The 20,455-nt window shown below is 46.2% G+C and overlaps 1 protein-coding gene across 3 annotated transcripts in view; it reads left to right on the forward strand.

Moving 5' to 3' along the window:
• The window catches only part of UBE4B (ubiquitination factor E4B), a 116,646-nt gene that overhangs the window by 74,760 nt on the left and 21,431 nt on the right, over window positions 1–20,455 (forward strand). For all 3 annotated transcript variants that reach the window (XM_021095312.1, XM_021095311.1, XM_021095310.1), the window contains 11 exons: window positions 2,807–2,890; window positions 5,880–5,936; window positions 7,519–7,635; window positions 7,734–7,832; window positions 8,673–8,786; window positions 10,116–10,314; window positions 11,979–12,117; window positions 13,119–13,218; window positions 14,441–14,568; window positions 15,811–15,909; window positions 16,901–17,136. In XM_021095312.1, the coding sequence (XP_020950971.1) occupies window positions 2,807–2,890; window positions 5,880–5,936; window positions 7,519–7,635; window positions 7,734–7,832; window positions 8,673–8,786; window positions 10,116–10,314; window positions 11,979–12,117; window positions 13,119–13,218; window positions 14,441–14,568; window positions 15,811–15,909; window positions 16,901–17,136 (1,372 nt within the window). The remainder of the gene's footprint in view (window positions 1–2,806; window positions 2,891–5,879; window positions 5,937–7,518; window positions 7,636–7,733; window positions 7,833–8,672; window positions 8,787–10,115; window positions 10,315–11,978; window positions 12,118–13,118; window positions 13,219–14,440; window positions 14,569–15,810; window positions 15,910–16,900; window positions 17,137–20,455) is intronic.

The following is a 20,455-nucleotide window of genomic DNA, read 5'->3' on the forward strand; positions in this document are numbered from 1 at the left end:
ACGCAGCTGTTTCCCGTGATGAAAGGGTTTTTATGACGTTTTCTTACGACTTGCCGTATGACGCTTTTCTTTTTCTGCTTCTAGAAAGCATTAACAGAGGCAGTGGCTATAAATAATATGATCCCTTTTAATCTGTTTTTATACTTGATATTATTTGTAACTATTCATATTAAGGCCTTTGAATTCTCAGGAAGTATGTTTTCAAGATACTAGTAAAAGAAGAATGCAGGAGTAAAAACCCCAGTTAGTTTCTTCGTGTATCCCGTATAAACCACTCATATTAGATAATGGTCTTATTGACTTAGAGGAGTACTCCAGGTATTATAGTGAGCTTTGCTTCTCTAGAAAGTTAAGTGAGCACTGATGAAAATAAATAACTGTCTCGGAAGTTTTAAGCGATACACTCTATTATATGTGTAGTATGCATAACTTAGAATATTTCTATTCAGAAAGACCTCACGTAAGGATGGGTAGCTTTAACTGTATAAAAGCCCAGTGATGAGCTGAGAGAGAGGTGTGTCATGCCTATATTATTCATAAACTAATATAATAGAGACTATGAAATGACCTCTTTGTTTTAAATTGAGATGAAATTCACATAATATAGAATTAACCATTTTAAAGTATCCGGTTCAGTGGTATTTCGTACATTCACCATGTTGGGTAACCCCCACAGTCCTGTGTATTGTTAATCACAGAATCCAGGTGCCTTCTCTGCCTTGCCTTCTTGAGCTGTCCTTGTCTTTTTTTACGTATCACTACATGTTTTTCCGAGAGAGAAACGATGTGTACAGTAGAGTTGCTGAACTGAAAAACAGGGTTTTACCCTTTTGTCTGAAGTGTGGCCAATGTGAATTATTGCATCTTTTGATTGAAATTTCAGTCTCCCTTTACTGTTTGAAATGTTCACAGATAAACAGAAATAAATAGCAGCTAGAATTTAGGCTTGGCTTTGAACACGTGGAGCATCTTTTGTCAGTGCTGGGAGGCATTTATTTGAAAACAAAAGTATTGAGATCCCGTTGTGGCTCATTGGGTTAAGGACCCGAACTTGTCTCTATAAGGATGCAGCTTGGATCCCTGGCCTCGCTCAGTGGGTTAAGGATGCACCGTTGCCATGGGCTGTGGTGTAGGTTGCAGCCGTGGCTCGGATCCCGCATGGCTGTGGCTGTGGCGCAGGCTGGCCGGCAGCTGCAGCTCCAACTGGACCCCTAGCCCGGGAACTTGCATGTGCTGCAGGTGCGGCCATAACAAGAAAAAAGAAAACAAAATTATTTAAAATATGTAAGTCACACAAATAATGTTTGATGTTTGAAAAGTATTATGCTTAGTAATACTTTGTCTGCTTAATTATAACTTAAGCCCTGCTTAGAAAAGAGGATAACTCTAATAGAAAGAATAAAGAAATTTAACTTAATAGCATTCCTGAAAAAAAGAAATGTTTAGAGGTTTTTCTAGATGATCGGTTGTGAAATTTAGTTTTGATGATTCTGGAACTACTGTTTGTTTTTTTCCTTGACTGCAGTTTTGGCGTGGCCACCCCCACTCCTAAGCATCACCTCTCTCCATTTTTAGCCAGCTTACGAAAGCACATTACTTCCACCCTGATTGTCTGAGTTGCGAGATCTAGAATGATCTCCTCCAGAGCTGGGTAGACAAGACATGTGATGCAGGACATTCCTCCTTTTTAAAATTGTTGTCGAAGCACGGTGGATATATGATATCGTGCTAGTTTCTGCTGTACATCACTGTGATTCAATTACACGTGTGTCCACATTCCTCATATCCTTTTCCATTATGGTTCATCACAGGGCATTCAGTAGGGTTCCCCGGGCTTATCCGTCCTGTACATAATAGTTTAAACAGGGCACCTCTTTTGATGCTGTGCAGTGGCAAAGGTACTCCATACAATGGGGCGAAACGACCAAGAAAGAGCCTTTTTCAGGTTTTCTGGTGGCTTTTATAGAACACTCCCTTTCTCAGCTTGTTGGCATTCAGACCGTCAGCTATTGTTTACAACATCTTCAGCTTGATGTTATTGGTCTTGAATCCCAACCAACTCTGTAAATGTGTTGCTCGGTGAGTGCGCTGTGCAGTTTAAAGATGAGCTGTGCTGAGCCAACTTTGCAGGGTGTTTCTGTGCCCTGATATTAACGGCAGACTTGTAAACGTAAATTTGAGTGCCCCTATAGCCAGTTATTGTATTAATCACACCATCTGTGGAGGTAAAGGCATTCAAACAACGTTTTCTCTTTCCATTTCAACATTTCGCAGCTATCTCCTTGTTTTATGTCATTCACGTTAAGGTCATAATAACAATAATATCCATTACTGGTTTTTGTTTTCTTGGAGGTGTGGGGTTGGCACCAGAAAATGTCTTCAGCTGTTAATGGAGTTGAGGAAGAATGGGGATATTGAGTCTGATTTCCTTACAGATTGTAGATGCTTGGTAATCAGACATATTGGTTGCTGAGAGGTGCGGAATTGGGAATAGCACAAGGAGCCCTGGAGAGGCTCCAGATCTGTGAGTTTCTGTTGGATCCCGGGGAGTCCTGTCAGCGTTAGAGTTCACCAAGCCCTGTGAACTTCCGGAGAACTTCTGGAGGATTCAGCTGCATTGCCTCACCGTTAGCCTTCTGAAGGGGCAGAGCAACCCTGGGGCTGGACTCTGGGCTCCGTTGTAGGCACAACAGCTTCTCCTTGAGGAAGGAGTGGAAATGCTTGCAGATGCCGCACTTTATTTGACATGCCTCCCGTTCTGAAATTTCCTGAAACTTATATTTCTGATTTTTTTTTTTTCTTGCAGATCTTTATCCCCATTTTACAAGGCCTGGCTCTTGCCGCCAAAGAGTGCTCCCTCGATAGCGACTACTTTAAATACCCCCTCATGGTAAAACTTTGTTCTTTTTCTTGTAACCCATTCAGTAGATGTTTTTCTAACAGACGGTTTGAACATCCACGTTTCTTTCAGGTCCATGATCAGCCTTGTTTTCATATTTAGAGCAAGAATCACCGTGCTGGCCGGGCCCGGTGTTCAGTGCGCAGTGAGACACATCAGCGAAGACAGTTAGCAGCCCGGGGCTTCCTCCACCATCCGGGTCCTGGACAGGAGTCAGTGATGCAGGCACTGAGATGCCCTTTGCCTTACTCTGCAGCTTATGAAAGTGATAATTATTGGTGATAGCCTCCTGATTCTCCTAGCAACAAGCATATCATATTTGGGATGAAATTTTGCGATTTAAAAAAAAAAAACAAAACAAAACTATTGGCGTTCCTGCATTGGCTCAGCGGTAACAAGCCCAACTAGTATCCATGAGGACTCGGGTTCGATCCCTGGCCGTGCTCAGTGGGTTAAGGATCCGGCCTTGCCGTGAGCTGTGGTGTAGGTTGCAGGCGCAGCTCTGATCTGCTGTGGCTGTGGCCTAGGCCAGCACCTGCAGCTCCAATTGGACCCCTAGCCTGGGAACCCTCACATGCTGTAGGTGCTGCCCTAAAAACAAAAAACAAATGAAACTATTACAAATGCAAATAAAAAGGCAGGGGTATGGTAAGAAGAGGAATGCAGTTTTATCTTAACATAGTGACTTTCTTCAGAAAATCACAGAGCGGCTGTCTTGTGCCTCTTCCCAGTTTCCTGAGACTCACACTTCAGCCTTTACTCAGGAAACGCAAGTCTCCTTAGCAACTTCCTGCACATAGAGCCAGCGGAAACTGTGGGCAGAATTTGCTTCTTTAAACTTTTGGGAGATATGGAGTTCCCATCATGGCACAGCGGAAACAAATCCGACTAGGAACCATGAGGTTGTGGGTTCCATCCCTGGCCTTGCTCAGTGGGTTAAGGATCTGGCACTGCTGTGAGCTGTGGTGTAGGTCACAGACACAGCTCAGAGCCCACGTTGCTGTGGCTGTGGCACAGGCTGGCAGCCACAGCTCTGATTTGACTCCTAGCCTGAGAACTTCCATATGCCACATGTGTGGCCCTAAAAAGCAAAATAAATAAATAAAATTCTGGGAGACCTATGAAGGGGACAGTATCAAAACATGAACTCAGTTTTAACTGTGTCTGAATACACCCATGAGTCAATGGGGGAGGCCTTGGTGAAATTGATACGTTTTGCTGCCCTTGTTTCTTTTACCCTTTGTACCACCTCAACTTAATGGTACCATTAACTCACTGCCTTCTGAGGGCCTCCATGCAGGGCGGTGGCGGGGGGGGGGGGGGGGCGGAGCTCATGAGAAGGTGCCTTTCTGCAAGGCACTGATAAACTGCTGCAAGAATCAAGACCACGGTGCCACAATCAGATCATTACACCAGGATGGATACCAACACAGACGTGTATTTATCCATTTCAGAAAAATCAAAAGCCAGCTAAAAGGCTAAAGGTTAAAGACAGTGCTGAGAAACTAGAAGGTGAAGCGGGAAGTCTTATTTTTAAAAATAGGTTGGGATGGATGTATATCAGGGCTTTTCCCAGGGCAAGTGTTATTTAGAACTAATGAAGTTCTGTTCGTCCTTCTGCATTGTTCTGTCTGCGCATAAAAGGCAGTGGAATAATCTGATGGTTTGAGTTCAGCGATGAAATCTTTCCATGCGCATTAATTATCTCTGTATCGTATAAATATTCCCTCATGGAATCGTTGGTGTTTCTCCTGTGGTTGGAGTCAGCTTGATGTTTCAGTAAGGAGCTTTTAGTGTCACATATCAACAAAATGTTCCTCTCGTCAGAAGACAAAGAGCTGCCTTGTCATAGACAATGGTTTTTGCACCACTGTTGATGCTTGTGCTGCAGCGAGAGTGCACTGAGGGAAAGGACAATAGAAATTTGAGGCAGGAAGAGGAACACCACTGGAGCTAAAATCAGAGCTGTGATTTAAATTTAAATTTGGAGTTGTAGCTACATCAGAGGATCCCAACTCTCCTGTACCTCGGGATCCCCTGGGGATCTTTAATAAATACCTATAGGGGCTCTGAGATGTCAGGATTTCTTTCTTTGGGGGTGTGGGGAGGGCGTGGCCTGGCCTTGGGCTTCTCCTAGGCTTCCCAGGTGTTCCCAGTGTGCAGCCAGGTTTGGGATCCCCAGCACCAGAGGGGAGCTTCAGTCCCAGTGGTTCTCTGAGGCTCAGCAGCTTTTCACAGGTGTGTCAGTGTCTAACAGCATTGACTCAAAAGCTTCCTTCAGCTGGTTGAGCCACTTTTCATAGCTCTTACTGAATCACAGAGAACATGAAATTCGCTGCTAAAATAATGTTTGATTGCATTACCCCGTCCGTGTTGAACTGTGTTTATGTGCCTAAAACTGTTTTTCCTGATCCTCTAATGTGAGAACTGCTTTTTTCCTGATCCTCCAGTGGAGCTCCAGGGAAAATGTGGGAGTTCTCAAAAAAGCCAGGGTTTATACTTTTAAATATATTCTGCATTTGGTAGCTTATGAAATTTTAATTATAGGTAGTGTTGCTTAATACCGGCCAAACTAGCCATCTAAAGTTTATGAAGCGTGTCTGTTTGATATAGAAGAATGTTCATTGAAGAAAGTCAATCATTGTAAAAGTGCACACACTCATTTACCGCTGTGTGAATATGCGCAAAAAACATGCCTAGAAAGCCGTTAACCAAAATACCAGCAGCGGTAATCTCTGAGGGTAAAGGTTAGGTGATTTTCTGTGATTTTTTAGTTTCATTTCCTATTTCTGTTCCATCTGAAGTTTTTTACAGCGCGCATGTGTTGGTTTACTCATCAGAAAAGCAGTGAAGCCATTCGCGTCTTGCTGGGGATGGATACATGTTTAGAGCAGCGGGAAAGCCATGTCTTGATGCTCTGAGTGGCGGTCAGGTTAGGATGCAGCACACTGACCCCGTCTCTTTCTGGTCTCGTCTGTAGGCTTTAGGTGAGCTCTGTGAAACCAAGTTTGGAAAGACACACCCTGTGTGCAACTTGGTAAGTGACGTCCTGATGGGTTTGCACGTTTTCCATGAACTCAAAGTGCAGAAGGTGTTCCTTAAGTAACGTTCTCTCAGAAGTACCTCTGGGAGGACATCGAGATACAGGTGTCATCCATGTGAGGGGCTCTCATTGTATGTTGTTGTCACATATGTTGTTTCCTGGGATGACGTTATTATTCACGTTCTTCTGGGACTCTGGACAGGTGGCCAGCCCAAGGGGGACTGGAGACAGTGTCTCTGATGGGCTCGGCTCTAGAGAGAAAGAGAAGGACAGAGAATGAGAGCCGGGTACAGCCCAGGCCCTGACTGGGGCACCTCCCCCAGCTCACTCTCCCCACCACCCCAGCCGTGGGGAGGGCCAGCTGCCTGTATAGCCTTTCTGGAAGGCGGAGCCTCAAACACATGCAGACCCTTTGAGCCAGCCACCTCACCTCTAGGAATGAGCCCAAGGAGATAGGGGGGCTTGTGGGCAGAGACTGAGCGATAAGAAATGGAAATGACTGAAGTATCCACCTGGGGGGGATTGATTACATATATGTGCACGTCCAAAGCAGAGGATGCTATGCAGCCTGCGTTAAGAATTAAGGCAGACTTAAATGCACTGATGAGGACAGGTGTCATGATGTTCTATATGAGTAGGGAGAAAAAGCAGCTGATAAAATAATGTATATAGCGTGATAGTGTTTTTGTACTGTGCGGCTAGAATAACAGGTCCTCCACGCAACATTTCCTTGAGTCCTTTGGTGGCACAGGGATAGTTCATTTGAATTCTGTCAAAGTGTGTCTGAAAACTAAACATTAAAAGGCTCTCTTGTGGAATTCCCTGGTGACACAGCGGGTTTAGGATCTGACATTGTCCCTGCCGCGGTGCGGGTTTGATCCCTGGCCCAGGAACTTGTGCATGCCACAGCACTGCCAATAAAACAAGGGTATCTTGGAGTTCCCGTTGTGGCGCAGTGGAAATGAATCCAACTAGGAACCATGAGGTTGCAGGTTCGATCCCTGGCCTCACTCAGTGGGTTAAGGATCTGGTGTTGCTGTGAGCTTGGTGTAGGTCGCAGACATGGCTCGGATCTGGCGTTGCTATGGCTCTACAGCTCCAATCAGACCCATACCCTGGGAACCTCCATATGCCGCTGGTGCAGCTCTCAAAGGACAAAAAAAAGAAATGAGAAAAAAAATGGGAGTTTCCACTGAAGCTTAGTGGGTTAAGAACCCAACACATATCCATGAGGATATGAGCTCGATCCCTGGCCCTGCTCAGTGGCTTAAGGATCCAGCATTGCCATGAGCTGTGGTGTAGGTCGCAGGCGCAGCTCAGATCCCACGTTGCTGTGGCTGTGTTGTAGGCTCCAGGTGTAGCTCTGATTCTACCCCTAGCCTGGGAATTTCCATATGCCACACAGATGCGGCCCTAAAAAGATTCAAAAGAAAGAAAGAAAGAAATGGACAGGGATCCTAATATGTTTAGATCCCTCCTGCTTTGCATGTCAACTGTCAGCCATTGTGCTGGCCACTGAGGGCTCTTCTCATCTTTACCTCGCTTGCTGATTTGCCTCTTGTGTCTTTTTGCCCAGGTTGCTTCCCTCCCCCTGTGGTTGCCTAAATCCTTGAGCCCTGGCTCTGGGCGGGAGCTGCAGAGACTCTCCTATTTGGGGGCTTTCTTTAGCTTCTCCGTCTTTGCCGAAGATGACGTAAGTACAGAGGCCCTTTTCGCCTGGTTGCTCTTAGGTTCAGATTCCTTCCCCAGTGTGCCTTCTGTGTTGATTGAATTTTTGATTTCTCTTTCTAGGCTAAAGTGGTTGAAAAATATTTCTCAGGGCCTGCCATTACCCTGGAAAACACGCGTGTGGTGAGCCAGTCGCTGCAGCATTACTTGGAGCTGGGAAGGGTAGGTGTTGAGAAAACGGATGCAAGGGATGGATCTGTCTGCAGTTCGGAAAGTTAAAAGCAGCCCAGGCTAATTAGAGGGCAGTGAGGGTCATTTGGTCCTATCCTGACAATATTGTTGAAACTAAGACTATTTACCTCCTCATGCTAATTATCTTGACGCAGTTGAATATGGACTTCTCTTCTTATAGGCAGGTTCTTCTAAAGTGAGTGGACGTGGGAAGGGAGAGGAAGGGGGAAGGAGTTTAGCTTTTCTTGAAGCAAAAAGGAACCATTTCTTTTTATTGTTTCAACTGTTTATTTAAAAAAAATTTTTTTTTTTAATTGGAGTTCCCATTGTAGCTCAGTGGAAACGAACCTGGCTAGTGTCCACGAGGACACGGGTTCAGTCCATGGCCTCGCTCAGTGGGTTAAGGATCTGGCATGACCGTGAGCTGCCGTGTATGTAGGTTGCAGTTGTGGTTGTGGCTGTGGCATAGCTGTAGCTCCGATGATTTGACCCCAGCCTGGGAACTTCCATGTGCTGCACCTGCGGCCCTAAAAATAAATAAATAAATAAATAAATAAATGTTTAAAATTAAAGTCTAGTTGATTCACAGTGTTGTGCCAGTTTCAGCTGTACAGCAAAGTAACTCAGTCATACAGGCACACACTTTGTTTTTTTATATTCTTTTCCATCATGGTCTGTCCCAGGAGACTGGACGGTCTAGGACCTTGCAGTTTCTCCATTCTGAGTGTAATAGTTTGCATCTGCTAACCCCAAACTCCCAGTCCATCCCAAAAGAAATAATATTTTAAACACAGTTTCACATTTTTTCTTCCCTTACAAAATCAATTTCAGCAAGAGCTTTTCAAGATTCTGCATAGTATTTTGTTAAATGGTGAAACCCGCGAGGCTGCTCTTGGTTACATGGCGGCTGTCGTCAACGCCAATATGAAGAAAGCACAGATGCAGGTAGGATTCCTACAGACTGCTTTTAGTTATTCGTTCAGTGTTCTCATCTGACTCCTGTTTATTCAGTCCCTGCCAGGCATCGTTCTAGGAAAGAGATACAGTCAAGCCTCCTCCTGCTTTTGTGGCGCTTATGTTCTATAGGGCAGATGAGTAGAGAGGTAAATATATTATTGCAGTCATAGACTCTCTGAAGCCAATAAGGGAAAGGAGAGGGCCGGAGAGTAACCGCGAAGGCCCCAGAGGGACGGCAAGGGGCTGCCCAAGGAAGAGACTTTGCATCAGAGTCCTGACTTGATAGGAAGGAGCCAGCCACGGCAAGCCTGAGGAAAAAGCTTTCCAGATCCATGTAAGGCACGGAGGTGGGGCTAAACTGGCTTTGGGACAAGCCCCACGTGCAGGCTTCTCTGGCTGGAGCTATGACCGTGAACAGCAAAGAAACTGGCGTGTCACGGGCGGGACAGAAGCTCCATCAGGTTGGCCCGAGGTGGTCAGAAGGGTAGCCGGGCATCACTGCAGAGTTTTCAGGAAGGAAATCACCGAATCTGCCGTTCAGAGGATGGGCCGAAATGGGAAGGGGTGCGGGAATCCACCCAAGGGGACCAGTTACAAGGTTCCTGATGAGGGAGGCGGCAGGCTTGGACCACTTTGCCAGAGTGAAAAAGCTAACAGGGCACCCCACCCACGAGGTAACGAGGGATGTGACAGTGCTGCTCAGGAGAAACCTCACCAAAGACGGTGGACCTGGGATTAGGCTGCCTAGGTTTCCAGCCGTGGTCCCACTGTTCACCAGTGGTGGGGGCTTAGCCCCTTGCTTCTCTGTGCCTCCATCTCCTCGTTGCTAAGTCGGGGTGATGCTGGTACCCAGCTGTGGCCTGGCCGTATAGGAAGCTGCTGGAACAGGGCCCACGTCGTAGTGAACTCAGCCCACATTAATGTCTTCACTGTTGTTGGTATATTCTCACGGCATACTGTCGGCTGGAGAAGCTGTTGGAAAACAGCTGAAACTAGTTGTTCTGATGCTTTTCAGGGGAAATAGAGAGACAGGAATCAACGTGTTTCTCCTTCTGTTTTTTGAGGATCTTAGGCCCATCCCTTGAATTCCCTGAGCCTTAGTTTCCTCTGTATAATGTGCCTAACAGTATCCCTGCCCTCTCAGGGCTCTTGCGAAGATAGAGGGAGGGAAATGCTTCGCCCGCGGCTAGCACCCAACACATCTCACCTGCTAATAGAGTGGTGGCAGTGACTGACTTCAGCGTGCTGTCCTTTCTTGTAAAGTTGTACCAAAATGTCTTGTCAAATCATAATTTTAACAACTTTTATGTTTCACAGACAGATGATAGACTGGTATCTACAGATGGATTTATGCTGAATTTCCTTTGGGTGCTGCAGCAGCTAAGTACCAAGATCAAGCTAGAGACAGTCGACCCCACTTATATATTCCACCCAAGGTGTCGGATTACTCTTCCCAACGATGAGACGAGAGTAAATGCGACGATGGAGGATGTGAATGACTGGCTGACTGAACTTTGTGAGTGATGTGGGGTTTTTGCTGGGTTTGTGTGTGTGTGTCTTTTTAGGGCCATACCTGAGGCATACGGAAATTCCCAGGTTAGGGGTGAAATCGGAGCTACAGCTGCCAGCCCACATCACAGCAATGCCAGATCCAAGCTGCATCTGCAACCTACAGCACAGCTCACAGCAATGCCAGATCCTTAACCCACTGAGCAAGTAGCAAGTACCTGTATCGAACCTGTGTCCTCGTGGATACTGGTCAGATTCTTTACTGCTGAGCCACAGTGGGAACTCCCAAATGACATTTTATTAGAACATTAAACTGCTGCCTTTCTATTTTATTTTAATTTTTAAATTTTAGGGGGGCCACACCCATGGCATATGGAAGTTCCCTGACTAGGGATCAAACTCTATCCGCAGTAGTGACAATACTGCACTCGTAACCCACTGTACCACCAGGGTACTCCATTTTTAATTTAAAAAGAAGTACAGGCAGACGTCCTACATCAGAAGGATCCAGCTGGACTCAGAGCATCACCCACAGTTTGGAGTTGGCACCAGCTGCAGTATCCCTGTCCAGCACCCCCAGGCCCCCTGCCCCCTTGCTCTTGTTCTCTGTCATCAGCACCAGTGTTCCCTGACTCCTCTCCGCCTCAAGCTGCCACGTCAGACTCAGGTTTCTTTAATCACGAAGAGCCCCTGCAAGGGGTGTGGTGGTGGAGGGCGTGTGTCTAAGGACATGATTGCTTGTCTTGCTCAGGAAGTCAGCATTACTTCCAGTTACAAGTCATAACATTTTTACGGCTAGATTTTACTTCCCAGTGCACAAAGCTGTTTCTGAGTCATGGTACATTTTAAACAAAACATACGCAGCAACATAACCTAAAGATTTTATTGTGGCTGGATCCTTAACCCACTGAGCAAGGCCAGGGATCTAACCCACATCCTCATGGTTACTAGTCAGGTTCGTTACCACTGAGCCAAATGGGAACTCCCCTCTCAGCAATATTTCTTTTTTTCTTTTTTCTTTTTTTTTTTCTTTTTGTCAGCAATATTTCTAATAGAGAAAATTAGGAACAACAAATAACATCCAACAGCAGGAAAGTGGCTATGGAACCTCTATCTTATTTACAGAACCTAATACCATTTTTGAGGTTTAACAATGATGTTTGAATAATAGAAATTTTTCTGTAAACTATATTGGGAAGACGCATCACACAAGATTGATGGTTACATCTATGTAAACATTTAATTAAGCAGAATACCTGGTCATTAAATGGAGCGCATAGGAATTTTGTTTTTCTTTTGTCTTTTGTGTGTGTGTGTCTTTTTAGGACCACACCCACAGCATATGGAGGTTCCCAGGCTGGGGGTCTAATTGAAGCTGTAGCTGCTGGCCTACACCACAGCTCATGGCAATGCCAGATCCTTAACCCACTGAGGGATGCCAGGGATCGAACCCACAACCTCATGGTTCCTAGTCAGATTCGTTTCCACTGTGCCAGGACGGGAACTCCGGAATTTTGTTTTTCTTAATAACATTACGTAAATCTAGTTTTTTTTCTAAAGTGTCATGTAACTTCTTGAAAATTCAAGTGTAATTTTGTCTTCTTAATTGCGCTTTTTCTCTGATTTTGTCATGTAATAGATGTTCGTTAGGGGTTTTGTTCTTTTTCCTAGATGGAGATCAGCCTCCATATTCTGAGCCGAAATTCCCTACAGAATGCTTCTTTCTCACCCTGCACGCCCACCACCTCTCTATTCTGCCGAGCTGCCGTCGCTATATCCGCAGACTCCGGGCCATCCGGGAGCTCAATAGGTACGTGCAGGATGCTGTGTTCTGCGATTTCCTGAGTCTGTGCTTGTTCTCACAAGCAAGCAGTTCACTGTGACCGGTAGATTCAAATGGAGCTGGGTAGGGGGGAGGCTTGTATGTTACACCATCTGCCTCTGCTGCCACATCCATGTTCCTTGGTTGGTCAGAGTTCTTCACGTGTGGAAGTGGCCCACACTTTGCTCTCCTGGAGTTCTCAGTCCTTGGCATGGGCTTCTCATAAACTTCCCATTAACTTTTGCCATGGCGCACCACATTATCAGGAGGCACTGGTTTTTTTTTTGTTTTTTTTTGTTTTTGTTTTTTTTTGTCTTTCTGCCTTTCTTAGGGCCGCTCCTGCGGCACGTGGAGGTTCCCAGGCTAGGGGTCTAATCAGAGCTACAGCTGCCAGCCTACACCAGAGCCACAGCAACATGGGGTCCGAGCCACGTCTGTGACCTACACCACAGCTCATGGCAACGCCAGATCCTTAACCCACTGAGCAAGGCCAGGGATCGAACCCACAACCTCATGGTTCCTAGTTGGATTCGTTAACCACTGAGCCATGACGGGAACTCCCAGGAGGCACTTTTTTTTTAAGCAAATATTTTATTGAGGCATAATTCACATCCCATACAATTTACCACTTAAAGGGTACAATTCAGTGACTTTTTTTTGGAAATGATTTCTATTTTTTCCATTATAGTTGGTTTACAGTGTTCTGTCAATTTTCTACTGTACAGCAAAGTGACAGTCACACATACATATATACATTCTTTTTCTCACAAAAATCTAAGAGACCATCCAGTTTAAGGTAGCATTATGTCCGGAAGCCATAGGAAAGGAAACAGGTGCCAGTTTAACCATAACTTCCCATTGGTTTGTGGGATGCCACCATGGAGGGGGAGGAAAATGTGTGTCTGAGAGTCAATGAAATGGTGAAAATAAATAAAATGAATGATGGATCGTGTGTCTTTTTTCATTTGACGGCTCGCATCTAATTTCAGAACTGTGGAAGATTTGAAAAATAATGAAAGCCAGTGGAAAGATTCCCCACTGGCAACTAGACACCGTGAAATGCTGAAGCGCTGCAAGACTCAGCTTAAGGTGTGTATAGTGAATTGAGATCATTACAGACCAGCCTCATAATAGTAATTTGCCCACCAAAATATTGCACCTTGAGTGAGCAGATTAATGTCCTTATTTTTCCTTCATTATTGTTCCCCCCTCAAAGATAACACGGTACATTTAAAAAAATGTCGACGCTTTCTATGTCTCTATATAATATTTAAATCTCAGAACAGAAAATGCACATGCTGTGCCAATGACACTATGAATTGTCGCTGGATTTTATCATCCTCAGTCGAGTGTCACCTCCCCTTCCTTGCAGTGTGCGAGGGCCTCCCCATCTGCTAACCCCGGACCCCGCATCCCCAAACACGCCCACTCTGCTGTGTCCTGCCACGCGTTTCCATGATGTTTGGCAGAGCGGAAGTGGGGTGCTAGAAACATCGCTTTCCTTTGCTCCTCGTTCCTTATGTGATTGAGAATGATCCTTCACAGAGAACCTAACTGCAGATGGGAAGATGTCTGCTTATGAGACAGAGCTAAAAACGCACACTAACCAGAGTTGTCAGATGCTAACAAATGCCTGCATCTTTCTTATGTTTATGTTCAAAATTTTAAAGCCAAATGGTAGCTGGTCATGTTTTCTGTTGAGTAGGATGATAGGTGGAAATTTTAGAGACTTAGACTTCCACTCTGAATCCCAGCGTTCAGTTCTATTTACTAATAAATAGAGCTCTTTGAGATGCAGATGCAACCAGGGGCTCTTTTCTGGGGACCGTGGACCCCTTCAGCACTCCAGTGATACGTTTCAGGAAGTTTACAGACTGTTCGCATGCGTCTGTCGGTGTGTGCACACGCGCGTGTTTAAGCTCGCAGCCATCGTCTGAGAGGGGTGTTACACTTGGGCACAGGCATTTTGCCCAAGGGCAGCTCTTTCGTGCTGACGTTTAGATGCCCATGCATCCCGTTCCTGCCCAGTCACCATCCCTTGCCTTCCCAAGGGCCACCCCATCAAGGGATTTCACTATGTCAGCACGAAGTGGGTGCTGGGCTCTGTGCCCCCTGGTTCGCAGGGCACCCCTGTTCTCTTTGTTAGAACAGAGAAACCTCTTAAGACACGACCGGCGTCTTATCACCACTGAGCGATGAAGCGCTCAAAGCCTAGATTTCCCGCCTCCTGGCCGCTGCCCCGCTGCCCCGTCACCCTGCAGGTTCGGAGCCACCACCTAACCTCTGGGCGGGGATGCCCCTGCCTCCACAGAAACTGGTACGATGCAAGGCCTGTGCCGACGCTGGCTTACTTGACGAGAGCTTCCTGAGAAGATGTCTGAATTTTTACGGGCTTCTCATTCAGCTGCTGCTCCGCATCCTGGACCCCGCCTACCCCGAGTGAGTGTGGCTCTCTCCTTCCCGCCGTCTCCAGCCCAGCCGTCTGTATTGTTCTTCGAAGCCAGTACCTAGAACCAAACGTTATCAAGAATCCCTTTCTAGATTGTACTTCTGTAGACTGTGGAAGTGGGAATGATAATAACTATTTCTCTTGTAATTAGTGACAGTAGTAAGGACCGTCCACACCTCATGTGTTAGTTTGTTTGTTTTTTGTCTTTTTGCCATTTCTAGGGCTGCTCCCACAGCATATGGAGGTTGCCAGGCTAGGGGTCGAATCGGAGATGTAGCCGCCAGCCTACACCACAGCCAGAGCCACACAGGATCTGAGCCACGTCTGTGACCTACACCACAGCTCACGGCAACACCGGGTCCTTAACCCACTGAGCAAGGCCAGGGATCGGACCCGCAACCTTATGGTTCCTGGTCAGATTCGTTAACCACTGTGCCATGGTGGGAACTCCCTAATGTATTAGTTTGGACAATGCTTTTTCAAAATTGTCTATAAAGTCTTTTTTTTTTTGCTTTTTTGGCCATGCCTGCGGCACGTGAACGTTCCCAGGCCAGGGACTGCTGAACCCACACCACAGCAGCAACTCAAGCCGTTGCAGTGACAACAGAGCCAGACCCTTTAACACCACGCCGCAAGGGGACCCCAGACTATAAAAGCTTTGATTGATGGAAAAAGGAAGTCTATACATTGGAAGCTAAAAGCTGGCGTTAAGGGGATATTAGGTCCCTCTAAGCACTGGGTCTAGGCAGATCCCTAGACAGTTGAGAGAATGCACTGTGAACGGTGTTGATGTCTTTATCATCCCCTGGACAGCGCCTCCAGGCAGCCGTTTTTATTTTATTTATGATTATTTTATGGTTATGGTAAAGTCTTTGGATCACTGATGTTGGTGACGTTGACCCAGATCCTCTGCTAGAACACGTGTACGGCCCCGTGTCTCAAACAGATTGAGTTGCGTAGAATGACCAAACAGGAACCTTTTAGTTTCTTCGTATTTTATTTATCACATTAACCTTAACAGGAAATCAAGAAAAGAAAGCATACTTCACCCACCACCCCCCCCGCATATCCCCATCTTCATTATCCCCTGTTTATTTCTGCTTGTTGGTTTCTTTGCCTGTATACTCACCTTTGTTCCAGAGGAAACACTGGATTGTAATGATAGTATAATATCCTTTGTCGTTTGATGTGTTGTTTCATTTTGTAACCTGTGCTTTTCTTCTCTTCGACAGTGTAACACTGCCTTTAAATTCCGATGTCCCCAAGGTATTTGCAGCATTGCCTGAGTTTTATGTAGAAGATGTTGCTGAATTTTTATTTTTTATTGTACAGTAAGTCCCGTTCATTTATTACATGGTTCTAATATGTTTTTCTATTTCTCACATACATTGTATCGTGAGCCATATTGAGAACCTCCATTTTATGCCAGTGTTTTAACTGAACGCTGCCTGGAGACTGAAAAAGTAAATTCAGCTATGGCACCACGCCAGTTCCAATAATATCTCAAAACAGAAGCGGATTAACAATGCTGGTAATAACGTACTCTGTGAAGACTGCGTTGAATTTTTAATAATTGAGCATGTGTTTCTGAGAAACGGAGAAAGTTTATAAATACCCGAGTGAACGTACAAAAGCCAAAAATAGCCACATCTCTATTTTGTACCAAGAGATTTCTCAGTTGTAAAATTTGAGGAAGCTCACAGAAGAAACGGGTTGAGTTTCTAACCAGTAGTTTGAGATTTTTAAAAATGAAAAACAGTTCCCTCAAAACATGTTTTTATGTCTTTTCAGTCGTGAACATCTTTTGTGAAATTCACAGCTTATGATTTAATCATAGCTTTGGTTTATTTTCTAAAACATAATCAGTTAATAGATCATGCAATGGCCAGTAGATACAGTGGGGTTTATTCATTTATTTATTTATTTATTTTATTTTATTTTTTTGAGGGCCGCACCCACGGCATATGGAGGTTCCCAGGCTAGAGGTCCAATCAGAGCTGTAGCTGCCTGTCTACGCCACAGCCACAGCCACACCAGATCCAAGCCGTGTCTGTGACCTACACCACAGCTCAGGGCAACGTCGGATCCTTACCCCACTGAGCGAGGCCGGGGATCGAACCTGTGACCTCATGGAGGCTAGTCAGATTCATTTCCACTGAGCCATGACAGGGGCTCCTGCAGTGGGTTTTAAATGTATCTCATCGTCGCGTAAATCGTCACTCTCACCTCAGCCCGTGGAAGGGAATTCCGCACCCTGGCTCCTGGCGGCCCCCTTTGTCACCTGCCTTGCGCCTCACCCCGGCTCTTCCCACCTGTCCTCAGATACTCTCCCCAGGTGCTCTACGAGCCCTGCACTCAGGACATTGTGATGTTCCTCGTCGTGATGCTGTGCAACCAGAACTACATCCGGAACCCGTATCTCGTGGCCAAACTCGTGGAAGTCATGTTTATGACCAACCCGGCTGTTCAGCCCCGAACCCAGAAGTTTTTTGAAATGATTGAGAACCATCCTCTCTCCACCAAGTTGTTGGTCCCCTCACTGATGAAGTTCTACACAGGTGGGTTCCTGCTCGCTGCAGGTGGGCGAGGTCCTCTAATGCCGGTGGATGGCGTCACTCTAAACCTGTTGCCCGATGTCCTGACCCCCACTTAGGAGTCTAACCTACTGATCCACTGCCAGTGGCGCATACACTGTTGGTCTTTTTCCTTTGAGTTGTGGGAATACTGCACTGACTGCTTATATACTACTCCCTCATGATCCATGGGAAGTCAGATGGGGAACCCTGAGATAAGTTTTTAACCTGAGATTTCCTGGTTCATTTTCACTTTTAACTTCCAGCATTAGCTTTGTAATACTGTCCTATAACCTAGAGTTTCAAAGCTGCTCTAACCACAGAATTTGGCCCATTCTGTTAAGAATGCTTATTCCTGAAACCCGGGCCTTGTGGAAACATGAAAATAGTCATGGAAAATCGTCTCCCAGCTGGTATCATGCATGTTATACAGACATAATGTTGCTGTTTCCCATGGGATCAGAACTAGGAGACCCTGAGGCTGAGTCATTGTGCCAACTCCCCTCCTTTCATTTGTCCTATAAGCAATAAATAGTATTACTTATTTGTAAGGGGGAAAAAGAGCCTTTTGCCCCCCCCAACCTGATGGAATCAGGATCTCTGAGAGTCTTCCCTTGTTCACTAATTCCACATATTTGTCAAATGCCTGCTATTTGCCAGACATTGTTCTAGGTGCCGGGTGACACTGTGAACAAGACTGAACACGAGACACTCTGGAAAGAGGTCCCCCTCTTCTAGTCGAGTCGTATTCCCAATTTTCATTTTTAATTTGGCTTTTGAACTGCGTATCTGTTTTCATAAAGCCAACGACCTATGAGACCTGTTCACCTGTCCTCTGCCAAAGGCACAAGGTTGTACCAGTGGAATATTTTTCCTCTGTCCAGTTTGTCTATTTCTCAGGAAGTGTGTCACCTGTCTTCTCTTCCGTCTAACCTAGCACCTTCTGGGCACGCAGGGTCTTTGGCATTTAGCTAGTGGAATGAGCTCGCCAGGCTCTTGGAAGAAACACTGGCCTCCCGAGCACAGTCCCCTGCTGTTCACAGCTGCTGCTGTGAACATACTCAACCTGGGCAGCAGCAGTGAACACTGCTGGGTAAAAAGGCCCTGCGTGGCTCTCCATCCTCCTCTTACCTCCTTGCCCTGGTGGGAGGGGACCACAGGCCACTCAGGTGTAAGTGGTAGATCACCCATGTACGGGACAGGACCTTGTGTGGTGCCATGTACCTGTCAGGCTTAGCTGAATGGGAGGCAGTTCTGTAGTTCTTAAAATAACAGTGAGGTACCTCTTTCCACTCACCTATCAGATTTATCTTTAAGATGGGAATACCTAGTGCTGATGGTTCCAGGGAAATAAAGTAACCTTCAAAAGCCTATTTCACCTCCTCCGTGGTTAGTATGCAGAGTTAGAGCTATCAGACTCTGAGAATGGAAGCTGGTGAAGCCTTTCTGGAAAGCCCACCCAGAAACCTTAAATATGTTTATCTCTTGCATACCAGTCAAGGTCCAGTCAGGAAAACAGAAACATACCAGTTATTTTATTTTATTTTTTTGTCTTTTTGCCATTTCTTGGGCCACTCGCCACGGCATGTGGAGATTCCCGGGCCAGGGGTTGAATCGGAGCTGTAACCGCCGGCCTACGCCAGAGCCACAGCAATGCAGGATCCAAGCCGCATCTGCGACCTACACCACAGCTCACGGCAATGCCAGATCCTTAACCCACCGAGCAAGGCAGGGATCAAACCCGCAACCTCATGGTTCCTCGTCGGATTCGTTAACCACTGCGCCACGACAGGAACTCCCAGAAACATACCAGTTATTTAAAAAGAGAGTTTTGGGGGGCGTTTTGTTTGTTTGTTTTTCTTTTTAGGGTCGCACCCGAGGCACATGGACGCTCCCAGACTAGGGGTCGAATCACAGCTATAGCTGCTGGCCTACACCACAGAAAGGTGGGATCCAAGCTGCGTCTGCAACCTGCAGCACAGCTCACGGCAATGCCGGATCCCTAGCTCATCCTCATGGATTCTAGCCACATTTGTTCCTGCAGCACCACAGCGGGTGAAAAGGCAATTAAGGAACATTGGGTAACCCAGATGGTCGGTGCAGGAAGCAGCCTTCATCTGTCCCAAGGGCTCGGGGAACCAAAGGAAAAAGCTGGGGTTACTGGAATCTGGTAGCGCAAATGAGGGTTCGGACAGAACTTGGACCCAGGCCTGAGGGAGGACACTTGTGCTGCTGGTGTCTCTCGGGGCGACCAAGGTTGCGGGTCCTGCGAGTGTGGAACGAGGCTGGAAGCTGGAGCCAACTGCTCCTTCGGTTTTCCTGTTCCCCTGCAGCGCCCCCTGTCGGCAGTCCCAGCAGAGGCCCGCCGGCAAAGGGACGCCCAAGAGTGGGTCCCAGCCCCACACACAGAGCGGAGTGTAAGGGGTGGATTGGGACTGACGGCCAGCAACTAAGTAACCAGCACACACTCTTACATGTAAACGTCATTTCCAGGACTCTGTCCTGTGGAAATAATTATAACTGTGTGTAAATGTTTATAACAGCGTTCACTGTGTTTGCATTTAGCATGTGGTGGAGTGACGATATTTTAAAAGCCCTAAATTCATGCCAGTTGTGGATCATTTAAGTGAATTATAGTTTATCCATTCAGTGGATCTGTATGAGCCATGAGAAACAGTTCAGCGTTTCAGCGGTTAAGTAATAGAAAGTGGAGAAAATGCCATGTAATGAAATAGCACGTAACGTGTGACCACAGTTTGGTACAGACACACGTGAGTGTGTAAAACTATGGGAGAACATACACCGAAATATTAACAGCGAGTTGGTTATTTTTGAGTTGGTAGAATTGTGGGTGGTTTTTTCTTTTCTAAAAATGATCTGGGAGTTCTGATCGTGGTGCAGGGGAAACAAATCCTATGAGGAACCATGAGGGGGGCCAGCTCGATCCCTGGCCTTGCTCAGTGGGTTAAGGATCCGGCATCGTCGTGAGCTGTGGTATATTTAGGTCGCAGACGCAGCTCAGATCTGGCGCTGGTGTGGCTCTGGTGCAGGCCAGCAGCAACAGTTCCAATTCGACCCCTAGCCTGGGAACTTCCATCTGCTGCGGGTGCGGCCCTAAAAAGACAAAAGACAAAAAAAAAAAAAAAAAAAAAAAAAAAGATCGCAACATCTTCCTTGTACAGTAAACATGTATGGTTAGTGTTAAGCACAGAAAATTCAGTTAAGTGCATTCTGAGGAATTCCCTGGTGGCCTGGTGGTGAAGGGATCCAGCGTTGTTGCCATTGTGACATGGGTTTAATCCCT

This window comes from Sus scrofa, chromosome 6 (assembly GCF_000003025.6).
Source record: "Sus scrofa isolate TJ Tabasco breed Duroc chromosome 6, Sscrofa11.1, whole genome shotgun sequence".
Classification (NCBI taxonomy): domain Eukaryota; kingdom Metazoa; phylum Chordata; class Mammalia; order Artiodactyla; family Suidae; genus Sus; species Sus scrofa.